Here is a 15,516-nt window from a genome sequence, read left to right as displayed (position 1 = left end):
AAAACCCCTCCTGAAGCGGTGGGTATGTGAGGTTGCTTTTCCGCTGTTGCGTTATTTCGCAACTTCGAAATTGCATTATACATTATACATTGTTGGGGGGGGGGAATCTAGTGCCGGCGTGGGCCAAAGCGTTCATGTGTGTGTGTTTTAAAAAGGCAATGCCTCCCTCAGCTGTTCCACCAGCATTTCTGGACCTGCACAAAATCGCCATGTATAAAATGGGAAGTTGGAGTCCTGCATTCTCCTCCCTGGCTACATTCTGCTCGGTTAGAAAACAGACGCGAGCTCGCTCTTCACACGCACCACAGAAGGGGAAGGAGAGAATGGGGCGGGGGGGGAGCTCTGGCAGCAGGAATCAGTCAGGTCCCCGTTGCAGCTGCAAGCGCCAGCCGGGGAGGGGGAAGAGCACGGAGGAAATGCCAGCTTCGCCACCCGAGAGGGATCGAGGCTGGGAAGGGAAGAAGCTGCCACACACACACACACAAAACCCCCTCGATTTCTCTCTCTTCGTTATTGCGATATTTCGCAACTCCGGAAAATAGACGCGAGGTGGCTCTTCACACACGCCACAGAAGGGGAAGGAGAGAATGGGGCGGGGGGGGAGCTCTGGCAGCAGGAGTCAGTCAGGTCCCCGTTGCGGCTGCAAGCGCCAGCCGGGGAGGGGGAAGAGCGCGGAGGAAATCCCAGCTTCACCACCCGGGAGGGAGCGAGGCTGGGAAAGGAAGAAGCTGCCACATACACACACACACACACGCAACTCTGGAATTTGTGTTGGGGGGGGAATCTAGTGCTGGGATTCTCCACTGTGAATGCTTCTGTTAAAACATAAAGGGCTGTGGAGGATACTACAGCTGCAGCCACTCCATAAGCAGAAGCGGCACACGTGATGCGGTTTACGTTGTTACGTTGTTACGCAATTAGACTTGCGCTTTAAAAAAAAATGATTGACAGGGCATCGAACTCAAGTCGATGCCGGGGCTTCATGGAAAGCGACTCCACTAAAGAGGCAATGTGCGAAAACGAGGAAAATGATCCGGACATAATTGCGCCGAGGAATAAGGGGAGCAAACGCTAAGTGCGAAAACGACCCATGTGTTTTGCTCCCTCTAGGGTGCATTCATGCTACACTAACTAAAGTGTTTTATATCCAGATTTTTGCTATTCTTACACAGTAAAAATCTGGATGTAAAACGCATTAGTTACTGTAGAGTGAATGCACCCCTAGTGTTCATTCAACATCACATCAGTTTATTTCCAGTGTACTGTTTGCTGAGCTTTTCTTAAAAATGATGGGATAGTGCCACTTAATCTCAAATGTAATTGTTGTCTATTAAAGAAGAAGTTACTACTGGAGTTAGTGTTTTAAAAAATTGATAACTGCCAGCTAAGTCCCTGAGGTTTGAAGTTTCCTCCCTTCTTTTTTCCTCCCTTCTATTCTCAACAGAGAAAAGTTGAAGTTTATTATCACTGGGCTTACTAATGAAGAAAAGTCAAGGACCAGTGAAATAGAACTCCCCACCCACCCCGTTCTGAGATTATCCATTTTCATTTGTTCCAGTTTGTTTTTTTCATGTGGACCATAAGCATACAGAAAAAACAACAATAACAAAAAAGCACCAGCTGTCATATTGCTTCTGAATGAATGAAAGGTAAAGGAAACCTGAAGAACTGCCATCTGAAGCACAAATGAAAGCTTAAAGAAGGCAAATGGGAGAAACATGTATTTTAGGAATGAAGTATGACGAATGGAACACATCAGAGATTCCATCTGTGAGCATTTTAGAGGTAAATATCCAGCTCCATTCACAGAATTTTAGACAGGACATTTGATTATTTATTTCATAACAGCTTTTCTTTCTCTGTCTACTCCTCTGCCCTACAGAGCTTGAGTAGTATTGGAGTCAGCTGATAATAAGGAAGACTTCAAGCAAGGGAGAGCAAGGGCATACTGTATAAAGGAGGATGTCCTATTACAGTCAGCCTGAGCTCATGACAGTTTTAAAACTGAGCAGTTTTCTAAAATTGTTTGAAAATTGGATGGCATATTCATGCCAACTGATAGTACAAGGGTGGCCAATTGATTAATGTAAAAGCCACATAGAATAAATGTCAGATGTTTGAGAGCCACTAGACATGAACATCAGATGTTTGAGAGCTGAAAGGCAGGCAGGCAAACAGATTGGAGGAGGGAGGGAGAGATGGAAAGAAAGTAATAGATGGGAGGAGGGTGGGAGAGATGGAAAGAAAGCTGGCTTGGCTTGGAGAAGTAATTTAAAGAGAGAAATGTCTTCTCCAAGTCAGTTGACATGGTGGTGAGAGCAAGAGCCACAGAATATGTGTGAAAGAGTCACCTTTATTTCATATATTCCGGTTCGTTCACAGCCTTGAACTTTCCTTTCCTTGATTACATTTGAAATTTCTGTAGTTACACCCCAGTCTGCATTTCCTAACCTTGGGACCCTGTGGTTTACAATTTATTTTTTTGCTTCCTAATCTCAAATATAAAATAGCCTAAAGAGGATCCACTCTCCAAGTATGTTATACTATAGTCTATAAAACATATGCTAGAATAAAAATGAATGAGTTTTTCTGGTGCCACAAGAGTTGATTTTTTGCAGCAATGGACTGAAAAAGGTACCCTTCTGAAACAGTTTCCACTGGTCCAAAACTGCAACGAATCTGAACAACCTATTCTCAACCACAAACCCACATGATTAACAAAATTGGTAGTGAGCTAATCGTTTCTGGAAAAGATCTGTGTCTGGAGTTGTCACAGTGGAATCTGCAAGCTTGATCCCATGCTTGTGGAATGTTTCTTATTAATTACTGGGGGAGGGGAATTAAGATTTTTAGAACTGAAAACTTATACCACGCAAATTCCAGTTTTCACTGAAGCATTGTGGATTCTAAACTCCAAATAGTTCTGTGATTTTGTCTAATACTCCCCAAATGTGCATTTTCTGGACCTTGTCATGATGAAGTTCACAACAATGAGGGCAGGGCCTGTTCTCAGAAGCCAGAGAACAAGGAGGAACTTTACACGATTCCAGATGAATCTTTCTGCTTCTCTTCCGGGCTATGTACTTTATGCACAGTGTCCTCATTTTTGTTTCCTTTGATTTTAATAAGATCTCCTACTGCTGCCTTCTTTGCATTGTCTTTTCTCCTGTGGTTGCCAACACTGGCCTGTGAAATTCCTGGATTTTTAGGGCAGTGCCTATGGAGGAGGGGAGCTTGGGTAGTGATTTCGCCTAAAGCCTATGGTGTATCCTCTTAAGTGGCCATCTTCTCCTGGGGAGATGAAGTCTGGAGATTGGTTTAATTCCAGAAGAATTTACCCACCCTGATCTAATATTCTCTATTTATTTAGTACTTTTCTGTCCTATTACTCCATGAAACTGAGGGAGGCATACATTGTTCTCCCTTGTTACATTTTACGCTCACAACAACCCTGGAAGGTAGGGTAGGCTGAGTGTTTGTGTGTGTGTGTGTGAGAGAGAGAGAGTGCCTGGGCCAAAATCACCCCATGGTCTTTATGGATGAACTGGGATGTGCACCTAGGTTTCTCTGCTTCTAATATGACAATTGACTTGCTCCTGACATACTACCCTTCACCTCACTTTCCCTATCCAGGTGAAGTTTCCCTGTCCATTAGCTTATCTGTTCTTATTTATCAGCCTGAAGGAAGGGGCTGTGTCATCTACATGGTTTTACAACAGCTTGCATGCTCTTTATGTTTCATAAATATGTGTTAGTAGCAATAGCAACAAGGGCAGTCATAAGAAACATTTCCTGCCCAGTGCATGGCATTTCAGATTCTAGCAGAATATTCTATAACTCATGTTCAAGGCTGCTGGGTGTCACCACTGGCTCCCAATCTAATATTTCTCTAGGCTTCCCAAACCTCCCGCCCTGCCGGGGGGCCCCAGGTTTAGCCCCCTTCTCTCCCGCTTTCCAAAAATTTGAAGCGGGGTGGGGGGTATGGCGTCTGGGAGCGATTTCATTGTGAGCAGTTGCTTAAGGTGGAGAGCTCAGTTCCTCTGCACGAGAAGAGCCAAGCCGAGTCCAGGAACACCTTAAGAGACCACCAAGATTTTTAGGGTTATAAACAGCTTTCAAGATTCAAAGCCCCCTTCGTCTGATCTTCTGAAGGGAACTTTGGTTGCAGTCACGCACACAAAGATAAAAGGGCCTCCTGGAGCGGGGCAGGGGGGGAGTGGTAAGTTAACTGCATACTGCCTAGCCCTTGTAGGATTGCCACCCCCTCCCCCCCCGGCTTTCTGGCTTTCACTTCCCAATCCCGGCGTTTGAACCTGCTGGGATCAATTTGCAGCTGCTTTGTATTCCACAGGCTTCCGTCATCCCACTTCTTCATAATCTTCTTCTTTTTGCACATTTATTTGGAAGCAAATCCCAGTGTTTCAGCTGAGCTTACTCCCTACTAGGTGCAAGAAAGATCGTAGTGCCTCTGTTTCCTGCTGAAGAGAGCTGCCCCAACCTTGTGCACGCTGATTTGGGAGTGCTCTTTGAAGTAGGCATGCTGAATTAAGGCTGCTGTTGTAAGCAGTGTCACTGGGTGAACTTGCCTTCTGAGCTTAGGGTTGCCAATCCCCAGTTAGGGACAGGAGATCCCCTGATTTGGAGGCCCTTCCCCCACTTCAGGGTCATCAGAAAGCAGAAGGGGGGGAATGTCTGCTGGCCACTCCATTATTCCCTATGAAGATCGATTCCCATAGAATAATGGATAATTGATCTGTAGGTATCAGGGCTCTGGGGGGCTGTTTTTTGAGATAGAGGCACCAGATTTGTATCATAGCATACAGTGCCTCTTCCCAAAATACCCTCCAAGTTTCAAAATGATTGGACCAGGGGGTCCAATTCTACGACCCCAAAAGAAGGTGCCCCTATCTTTCATTATTTCCAAAGGAGGGAAGGCATTTAAAAGGTATGCAGTTCCTTTAAATATGATGGCAAGAACTTCCTTTGGAGTTCAAATATGCTTATCACGCCCTTGCTGTTGGCTCCACCCCAATGTCTCCTGGCTCCACCCCCAAAGTCCCCAGATATTTCTTGACTTGGACTTGGCAACCCTATATTTCTCTGAGGTTCCTTCTTATCACCCAAACAACAAATGATAACAAATCATATGAAGTGCCTGACTTCCATCTAGCTCCAAGGTTAACAGGACCTATTCTATTCACTGAATATCCATATTGCATTTTTACTCTGGCAATCCTAGTTTTCTGTTCTCATGTAAATGACTGTGATAATGATTTATTAGTCTTATTGGTTAATTAAAAATATTTTTGTTTAACAAAATTAACAAAAGCTTTTGCTGTCTAGTTTGTCTTTGAGTCCTAGCTGTTCTGTAGGATTGCCAGCTCCAGGCTTGGCAATTCCTGGAGATTTGGGGGGTGGAACTTGGAAAGGATGGAGTTTGTGGAAGGGAGGCACCTTCTTTGCCTTCCTGAACTTCTAAATTGTGTACCATAAATGGTACCATACCTGAAATACTTCTGGTATGTTAACCTTGCCTACTTAACTGCTTCCTCATTTCATAACAAATGTGGGTTCAGTTGCCAATCTTTTGTTTCAGTTGCCTGTGCTTCTCTTCACAAACTGTCCTTTCCTTGAAGCTGCTTTTCAAACTTTTTAACATCAGATTTGCATGTGATGTGACATTTGCCTCTTAGAAAAAGCTGGTAGAAGAGTAGAATTCAGGGTGGACCTCCTATACCCAGTTATTTTATAAGGTGATCATATGAACATATGAAGCTGCCTTATATTGAATCAGACCCTCGGGTCCATCAAAGTCAGTATTGTCTACTCAGACTGGCAGTGGCTCTCCAGGGTCTCAAACTGAGATTTTCATGCCTATTTGCCTGAACCCTTTTTTAGTTGGAGATGCCAGGGGTTGAACCTGGGACCTTCTGCTTACCAAGCAGATGCTCTACCACTGAGCCACCATTCCTCCCAAGGTGGTTCCAGACTGGGATCCAGAGGACACAAGTTCGAATCCTCATTATGCCATGGAAGCTTGTTGAGTGGCTTCGGACCGGTCTTACAGTCAGCTTAACTGGCCTCACAGCATTGTAGTGAGGATCAAATGGAGGAGAGAATCCTGTAAACTATTTTGAGCCCCTTTGGGGAGAAACAGGTTATACATGAAGTGAATTAATAAATAAAATCATCTCAGAGTCTCATTTGCATTAGGTTAAAAGAAAATCAGATTTCATTTTTTTAAAAAGTTATTCCGATAAAAATATTATGCACACATATTAGTGTTGCCATCTTTGGACTGGAAAATTTCTGGAGATTTCTTGGGAGGCAGAGCTGGGAAGCACAGAATTTGAGGAGGGGAGGGAGCTTGGCAGGGATGTGGTACCACAAAGTCTATCCTCTGAAGCTGCCCATGATAAATTGATCCCTGTATTCTGAAGATCAGTTGTAACTCCAGGAGAATTCCAGCCCCTAGCTGCCAGTTGGCAACTGTAACACATCGCATTAAATACAGTGCAGACTTCTTGACTCTAAACATATTTATGATTTCATTTTCTGCTTGTGTCATATTGTACTAGTCTGGTTTACGTTAGATGCATAGTGTGGGCCGACTTAGGGTTGCCAGTGCCCAGTTGGGGGCAGGGGATCCTTTGGTTTGGAGGCCCTCCCTTTGCTTCAGGGTTATCAGAAAGCAATGGGGGGATTTTACAATCCACTGGGCACTCCATTATGCCCTATGGAGACCAGTCCCCTCGGGCATAAAGGAGAATCGATCTCTGGGTATCTAGGGCTTGGGGGGGGGCGGTTTGTCTGTTTTTTGAGGCAGAGGCATCAAATTTTCAGCATAGCATCTGATGCTTCTCCTAAAAAAATCCCAAGTTTCAAAAAGATTGGACCAGTGGGTCCAATTCTATGATTCCCCCAAAGAAGGTGCCCCCATCCCTCATTCTTTCCAGTAAAAGGAAGGCATTTAAAAGGAGCACGGTCCCTTTAAATGTGATGGCCAGAACCGTCATTGGAGTTCAATCATACTAGTCACAACCTTGTTCCTGGTTCCACCTCCAAGGTCTCCTGGCCCTACCCCCAGTGTCCCCAGATATTTCCTGAGTTCAATCTGGCAACACTAGTCCAAATATCATTTGTAGGGGCTTCTATGTGGATTAGAACACCATGTCTGGATGGAACAACTAGTAACATAGCAGGCTGCAGAACAAGATTCTGGAAAGTGGTATGAGAGAACCTGTGGTACTCTGAGGAAAGAAGCAGAGGAGGAGAAGTACTATGGAAATCTTCACACAAGGCTTGGGAAAAAATGGGCCATGTGAAGGGTCGAATTGCGGAATGAGAAGACTGGGTAGACAGTAAACAAGGGCTAGGGAAGCTGGAGAGGAGTTTGAGCAGCAGTGAGAAAACACAATCTTCCTTCTTCTCATCCCTTTATCTGCATCTTCATTGTTGCTGTTTTCCCCAGCAGAGATTTGGCAGCCAGAATTTACACACCCAAACTGGGACAAAATATGCCATTTGGCCCTGAGTGAACCATCCAGATCCTTGACTTAAGCTCTCTCAGAAGTTGTTTATGTTTTAAAATATCCAGCTTTCCATTTTGAACACAGATAGGATGCAATAGATCTTTGTATGTGGTGTAGATCTTCAACCCTGTGAAAAAATATGTTCTCGGCACAGTCACTTCCTATCTATCTCTGCCCAACATGTGCTATTTTTTTTCTCTATGTCTTTAACTGTGAGGGAAGATTCAAACATGTGAACTCTCCATTTGTTTTTTTCAGTGATACAGGACACCTGCTGTTTCCTAAATAGACCTTAGAGCAGTGCTCCCTCTAAGCGGTGGAATCTTGTGAGCAAAAATTCTACTTTGTGAGCTACTGGTGTTAAAGTTGTGAGTGAGCGATTTGGCTACAGCATAAATTAGCTTGCCCTGGGGCCATCCTTCTTGAACTAAGACAAAAATGTGTGAACTGGAGGCTAAAAAACCTGTGAGCTATGTATTAGGAAGTACGATTGCTATTTCCAGGTTGGGAAATACCTGGAGATTTGGTGGGTGGGGCATGAGGAAGGCAGAGGTTGGGAAGGGGAGAGACTTCAACAGGGTATAAGGCTATAGAGTCTACCTTTGACAGCAGCCATTTTATCCAGGTGAACTGGTCTCTGTCACCTGAAGATCAGTTATAATCTCAAGAGTTCTCCAACCACTACCTGGAAATGGGGAACCCTAGAAGGAGGCAAGGAAGGAAAAAGTGGTGTTCTCTAATTGACTAATAGTGTTCAAATTCTATTTCAGAATGATATTTACCAGCAAACAGAAATGCGGAGAAATCAGTCAAGCACTATAACATTCATCCTCCTAGGATTTGGAAATCGCCTAGAACTGCGAATTATCCTCTTCATGTTATTTTTAGCAATCTATATTTTGGCTCTTATGGGGAACCTCCTAATCATTGTACTAGTTAAAGCAGACCAGCACCTCCACACTCCCATGTATTTTTTCCTAATGAATTTGTCTAGCTTGGAGACTTGCTACATTTCAACCATTTTACCCAGGATGCTGACCAGTTTCCTAACAGGTGACAGATCCATATCAGTTGGGGGCTGTATTACCCAATATTACTTTTTTGGTTTCTTTGCAGCCACTGAATGTTACCTTCTGGCCATGATGTCATACGATCGTTATTTGGCAATCTGCAAACCTCTACACTACACGTCTCTTATGACTGGGAAGCTCTGCTTGCAATTGGCTTCTACATCTTGGATGAGTGGCTTACTGACCAACACCATTATAACCTCTTTTATGTTACAATTAACATTTTGTGGACCCAATGAAATTGATCATTTCTTTTGTGACATATATCCCATCTCAAACCTCTCCTGTAGCAATCCTTATTTTGTAAAACTTGCAACTTTCATTCTCGGCCTTATGGGAACAGTCCCTCCTTTTGTGCTAACATTGACTTCCTATATCTGCATTATTTTCACCATCTTGAGAATTCAGTCCAAAAGTGCACAACAGAAGGCCTTCTCCACCTGCTCTTCCCACCTCATTGTTGTGACCCTCTTCTATGGTTCGATATTCCTTGTCTATATTGTTCCTGAAACTATGACCCTGAAGGAGCTACACAAAATGTTCTCTTTGTTATATACAGTTCTGACCCCCATGCTCAACCCACTCATATATAGCTTGAGAAACCGAGAGGTGAAGGAAGCATTTTACAGATGCACCAGGAAATTTAGCAACAGAGTTTCTTAATTTCAGGATGTCTAGATGGATTGAATAAAGTGTTGAGGAAATACCTGGTCACCCAGAAATTACTGAACCTCCTCAGGGTAGACAACTGATTTTTGTTTGTGTGAAAATGTGTGCCTTGTTTATTTATCAGACAATAATAAATATTATCATACCACATGGGAAAACTTTGCACTTTTCTATCGACATAAATAAAAATTTAAATGCTGTTCTGAATGTTCTGTTGTGAAGGCCTATCAAAACGTCACACCACTATAAAAGCAACCTGTATTGCATATACCAGCTTAGAAGTCCCTCTATTGAAGAAGTCAGAAGAAAATTAAAATTCTTGTCATTTCCCTCCAAAACCATCATCAATGTACCACGTTACTTACTACAGAATAGATTTATATGAAGACTTCATTCTCAATGTGTGTTTAACATAATATACCTTAGCTGTGCTTTTGTGTAAAAAGAAAAGAAAAAAAAGAAGGTAGTGCCTATTTCCACCAGTTTTCCCAAGACTCTTGGGGAAAAGTTGCTAGTGCTCAGAACTACTCGTATGGGCACAAACTAAATCACAAGTAAAATTCATGGTAAATTTTGCCCTGTTCTTGGTTCATGAACTGAAATTCATGACTGGTCTAAAACAGCTTATGGTGGTTTGTGGATACAGAAGAAAACAGGGGTTTAATGGAACCAAGTCTTTTTAAACCATTGCTTTCTTTTCTTCACCACTCAGTTGAGACTCTCCTGCCTGGAAATCAAACTCTTCTGCCCAGTGTGAAGACAATGGCATTTGTTTAGCCTCACACACTCCAAGGTAGCTGCCAAGGATATGGGAATTTCACCCAGAATGCAAACAGAGGTTCACATCTGAGCCACTCACATCTCCTGATCTTTGTCTTAGGTTCTATGTGAGAGTGAGAAACAGATGTACAAAAATAGCAGAGGTCCTTGACACTGACGGGCTATGCTGGATGGGACCAGACACTGATAGGAAGTTCTTAGAAATCAGGTAGAGCTTCCAGCTGAATATTTGTTATCATGATACTCAATGTTTTCCCCTAAAAGTTTTAGAGAAAGTCCCTGAGGCCAAACGTTCCCTGTTTCCTCCTAGTTCCTCTACTTACCACCACCCCCCCTAGAGAAAGCTGGATATTTATTAACAGCCAACATGAATAGAGAAACCTGACCACAAGGAAACCGTTAACTTTTCCTCTCTAATTTAACAAAGAATTCTCCTTTGTTAAAATGATGTTGAATTGTTTGTGTGAGCCTAAATATGCATACTAGAGCCCCGTGCCTCAGAGTGTTAAAACTGCAGTACTATAGCCCTAAGCTCTGCTCATGACCTGAGTTTGATCCCCGGTGGAAGCTGGGTTTTCAGGTAGCCAGCTCGAGGTTGACTCAGTTTTCTATCCTTCCGAGGTCAGTAAAATGAGTACCCAGCCTGCTGAGGGGAAAGTATAGATGACTGGGGAAGGCAATGGCAAACGACCCCGTAAAAAGACTGCTGTGAAAATATGAAAGCAACACCACCCCAGAGTCGGAAGCGACTGGTGCATGCACAGGGGACCTTTCCTTTCCAAATATGCATACATTTTGCTGCTGAATGAATGAAAGACCAAGGAAGATCCCAGGTCAACCATCACAAAACAAAGACTGCGGCAGAGAGAAGGCATCCTGGAGAAACCTGCGTTTTAGAAATGGGACATGAATTAAATACGGCAGAGATTCTTCCTGTATCCATCTTAGAGGTAAATATTTATTTACTTACTCATCTTTATTCACTGTATCTGAAACAGGAAATGATGGTTTAAAAGTTAAGCTAAAAGATCACCTGAGCACTGGATTATCTATCCATACCTGCTAAAAATTTCAGGACTGGCCAAATGAACTATTTCCACTTAATACAGTGCACAATTTCACTTAAAGAAACGAAGGTAGTCACTAGCTTTGATGGCTTTCAAAAAGGATTGCATAAATCATTTGTTCAATTTACAGTGCAGTCCTAAGCAGAAGTACACCTATGTAAAGCCATTGAAGTCAAAGGACTTAGAAACATGCAGCACTCCTTAGGATTCCACAGTGAAGGTGCATTCACACTGCACAGAAATTAAGCATTTTGCAATTGGATTTTACTGGGTAGGAATATAAAAAATGCAGTTGCAAAATGCATTATTTAGTAAAGTGTGAACATACCCTGAAAGTTTAAATGTAACCTCCATGCCCGTTAGCGGTATATCTGAGTAGGTACTCAAAGAAAGAACACTATATAGTTTATCTCATTAGGAGCAAATGTCCAGTCCAGAGAGACTATGACCAAATGTTTTTTGTGTACCTTAGTATAATGTGACAATTTTACAAATGTGATTGTTCTATCACTACTCCAGAAAATTTCAACACATTCAGGCAGAGCTTGTAGCCAGGACATAGACCTTGAATAATTTTTCCAGTCTCCAGTTTAAACATCTCCTCTACTGCTCTTTACTGCCCCCAAACCCTTGTTTGGACACTCCTTATAATCTTGTTAGTTCCTTTCCCTCTCTAACATCTATGAGGGCTCATTCTGCTGCACAAACATCCTATGTGTTATTTAGTTGGAAATAAGTCCCACTGCAGAGTTTACTCCTCAGTATGCATGTGGAATTGCTTTCTTAACACTCCTATTACTTATTATTATTATTATTATTATTATTATTATTATTATTATTATTTTATTCACTACATTTATATGCCATCTTTCTCCTCAGTGGAGACCCAAAGCAGCTTACAACCTCACTGCCTTCTCCTCATAACAACCCTGTAAGGTAAATTAGGCTGACTGGCCCAAGCTCACCCAGCAAGGTACTATGGTACAGGGTCAGGGTCTCCCAGAAACTCTAACTACACAGCACTGCATCTCTTCCCCTTCCACAAGCCTCCTGCCTCTTGCTTTTCTGTGGCCTCCCTTTCTCTTTTCACTTTCAGCAACCTTATGTAACTTTCACTAAACTTATTTCCCTTTCTATTTTCAGTAAGCTTATTTCATCTATTGCTTTTAAAATATGACTCCTCACCCCAATCTAGCCTCCTTTAAAATTGGCTGTGAATTCTCCTGTAAGACTGGCTTCTCTGCACGTCTTGCTTGGCTGCTCTAGCTTGTCAGCCTGGGGAGGGTGTGGCCAGGAGGACATTGTGTCAAGTTTAAGGTTTTTATAGAATTTAAGCACACTAATAATGGTAAATCCATATATGATAGTAGCCATAGTAATACTAGTCATACTGGTGGCTTCCTAAGCATGGGACTGCAATGCCTTAATAGCTATGTATGCCTATTGTTAGTCATTTTATTGAGAACGGAATACTGGAAATGTTTAAACTAAGGACACATTGTTAATATATCTTCTCATTTCAGATAATAGAATTTTAATTCTTGTAAACACAAGCTGGACACGAAGCAGGGTCTTTTGATTTTCTTAAATGACTGCTTTATGATGCCTGTATTTTCTTTCTTTGTATTGAGGGATGATTTTTAGATCAGGGAAGGGGATGTGTGTTTATCTGAGGAAGAGTTAAATAGCCACTCCTTGAGTTGTCAACTTCCCGTTGGGGCCTGGAGATCCCCCAAAGTTATAACTGATCTCCAGATTATAGAGATTGTTTCCCCTGGATAAAATGGCAGTTTCAGAGGATGGATTCCATTGCATTAGAGCCTCCTAAGGTTCTTACCCCCCCCCCACAAACTCTACCCTCCCAGTGATCCATCCTGGGAATTCCTGAAAATCTCCAGGAATTCTCAAACCTGGAGTTGGCAACTCTATTCACTCTCCTAGCATCTTGCTTCAGTCACTAATGGAGCTCTCTGCAATTGCAAAATAGAAGCAAAAATCATGAGAAGCAATTTTATTTATTTAAAATATTCACTAGCTACCTTCTTCCATACAGAGCTCAGGGCAGCTTAAGAATATAAACATAGAGTACATTCAAATACATTAAACCAACATTTAAAATAACAATTTAGGACTTCTTTAATCAAATGCAGTCCTAAATGAAACTGCAGGTAGAACTCAGCATTGTACCTTCCTCAGTGTTCCTCCCTCCTGAAGATGGAAGTGGTGTCTCCTGTGTTCTTATGCCGGGAAGTTTATAATTTATTTTAGGTATGATTGGAGAACTGGCCTGAGGAGGACCTTACTAGAGTCCTGGGCTTATAATGGTCATACAACAACTGCCTTTGAGATGAGAGCAACTGGAATTGTGTAGTCTACTCCCATCTTTATTTCTTTATCTATCTGATCCTTCTAGCTGAAGATGCTGGGGATTAAACCTGGGACTTTCTACATAAAAAGCAAATGCTGTATGAGTATAGTCAGGATCAAAAAGTGTCCTCTCCATTTCTCTCCCTTCATAATAGCTGCTTTACTATGTGAGTGAACTTTTAATCATTTCTCACATGCATTCTGAAGTAGTACAGTAGTCCAAAACATGTATGAGTGTATAAGCATAAAAATAATTCTGGTTTTATTCCTTGGCTTGTTTTTAATGATGTGTTGGGTTTTTTTTTTTTGAGGGGGGTTGTATGGTTTGAGTTATGAGCTGCCTCAAACAGCATATACATTTTCTAAATCAGTCAATAAAATTGATTATGCAATGTGTCCTATCTGCATGTTGACAGTGGGCTCAATTGTAAGGGAAGGAGGGGAACAGGTGATCCCTAATAGACTAAAGCTGTTTAAACTATATTTCAGAATGATCATAGTAATCATCATAAAAGGGAAACGGGGGAAAATGAATCAAGCACTACAATATTCATCCTCGTTGGATTTGGGAATTTTCCTGAACTACAGATTCTCCTCTTTGTGCTGTTTCTAACCATCTATGTTTTGTCTATTGTTGGGAACCTCCTAATAATTTTATTAGTTGCAGCAGACCGACATCTTCACACTCCCATGTATTTCTTCCTGATGAATTTGTCCATGCTGGAGGCCTGCTACATTTCGAACATCCTTCCCAGGATGCTGGCCAGTTACCTCACTGGAGATTCATCCATATCCTTTAGGGGCTGTGTGACCCAGTGGTTTTTCTTTGTTCTCCTGGGATCCACAGAATGTTATCTTCTGGCAATTATGTCATATGATCGGTATTTGGCTATCTGCAAACCTCTTCATTATATGTTTCTCATGAATGGCAGAATCTGCCTGCAGTTAACTTCCACAACTTGGATGAGTGGTTTGCTGACCAGCACCATAACAACTTGCTTTATAGTTCAACTGACATTCTGTGGACCTTATGAAATTGACCACTTCTTTTGTGACCTATATCCAGTCTTGAACCTCTCCTGTAGTGATCTTTATGTTATTAGGATTGTAGCCTTTGTTCTAGCTTTCTTGGCCACAGTGCCCTCCTTTACACTAATGCTGATCTCCTACTTCTGCATCATTCTCACTATCTTGAGAATGAAATCCAAAGCTGCACAACAGAAGGCCTTCTCCACTTGCTCATCGCATCTCACTGTGGTGATACTTTTCTATGGCTCCTTATTTGTGGTTTATGTAGTCCCTGAAACAAATAGACTGAGGGAGCTAAACAAAACCTTCTCTCTGTTCTACACAGTTCTGACTCCCATGCTCAACCCCCTCATATACAGCTTGAGAAACCAAGAGGTGAAGGAAGCTTTTTATAGATTGGCCAGGAAATTCCACAACAGAATTTCTTAGTCTAAGTTTTTCTTTAATAGGTCTCATGAAGTTCTATGAGAGGATTTAACATCTTGGAATGACTGTTCGGGGGTGAAGGCTAATTGTTTGTATTCATAAAACTCTGTAAATTGCCAATAGAAAAGTTCATTTGTGTTTTAATGTCCCTCTGTGTTAGGTAGTGCACTATTAATGATTACTTGCATGTTGTACTTAGTTGCTGAGTTTACCATTGAAACTGGTAATAACATTCTAAAATATCATCTCAATTGTCTTATATCTATGTCCTTTAACATTTTTCTCTTTCCACCTACATTGAGCTTTCTCTTTTGTTTTCTTTGCTTCATTTATCCTGTCCCTCTTCGCATTAGGGACCCATAGTGGCTAACATCATTTTCCTTTCCCTTTTATTCCTCCAACTCTGTGAGGTAGGTTAGGCTGAGAGTGTGTGGCTGGCCCAAGGGTACCCAGCAAAACCACACACACATAAATGTACATTGATAACAGAGGGTTACTTTGCTGATGACAATAACTGAAGAACTGGGTGGTGGTGGTGGTTAGTTCTTGTTGTTCTAAGTTAATGGCAGGATCATC

General features: G+C 42.0%; 2 protein-coding genes across 2 annotated transcripts; both read left to right on the top strand.

The window, feature by feature from the left end:
• The first annotated feature begins 8,326 nt into the window (after positions 1-8,326).
• Positions 8,327-9,265, top strand: LOC132584165 (olfactory receptor 10A7-like). The gene has a single exon (XM_060255972.1). The coding sequence runs from the start codon at positions 8,327-8,329 to the stop codon at positions 9,263-9,265; it is 939 nt and encodes a 312-aa protein (XP_060111955.1).
• Positions 9,266-13,439: 4,174 nt separating this feature from the next.
• On the top strand, positions 13,440-14,943 carry LOC132584164 (olfactory receptor 2G3-like). Its single transcript, XM_060255971.1, has 2 exons — positions 13,440-13,461; positions 14,009-14,943. The coding sequence occupies exons 1-2, from the start codon at positions 13,440-13,442 to the stop codon at positions 14,941-14,943; spliced, it is 957 nt and encodes a 318-aa protein (XP_060111954.1).
• Positions 14,944-15,516: the final 573 nt, after the last annotated feature.

This window comes from Heteronotia binoei, chromosome 15 (assembly GCF_032191835.1).
Source record: "Heteronotia binoei isolate CCM8104 ecotype False Entrance Well chromosome 15, APGP_CSIRO_Hbin_v1, whole genome shotgun sequence".
NCBI lineage: Eukaryota > Metazoa > Chordata > Lepidosauria > Squamata > Gekkonidae > Heteronotia > Heteronotia binoei.
The sequence above is the reverse complement of the archived record's forward strand: the minus strand, read 5'-3'. Positions and strand labels throughout refer to the sequence as shown.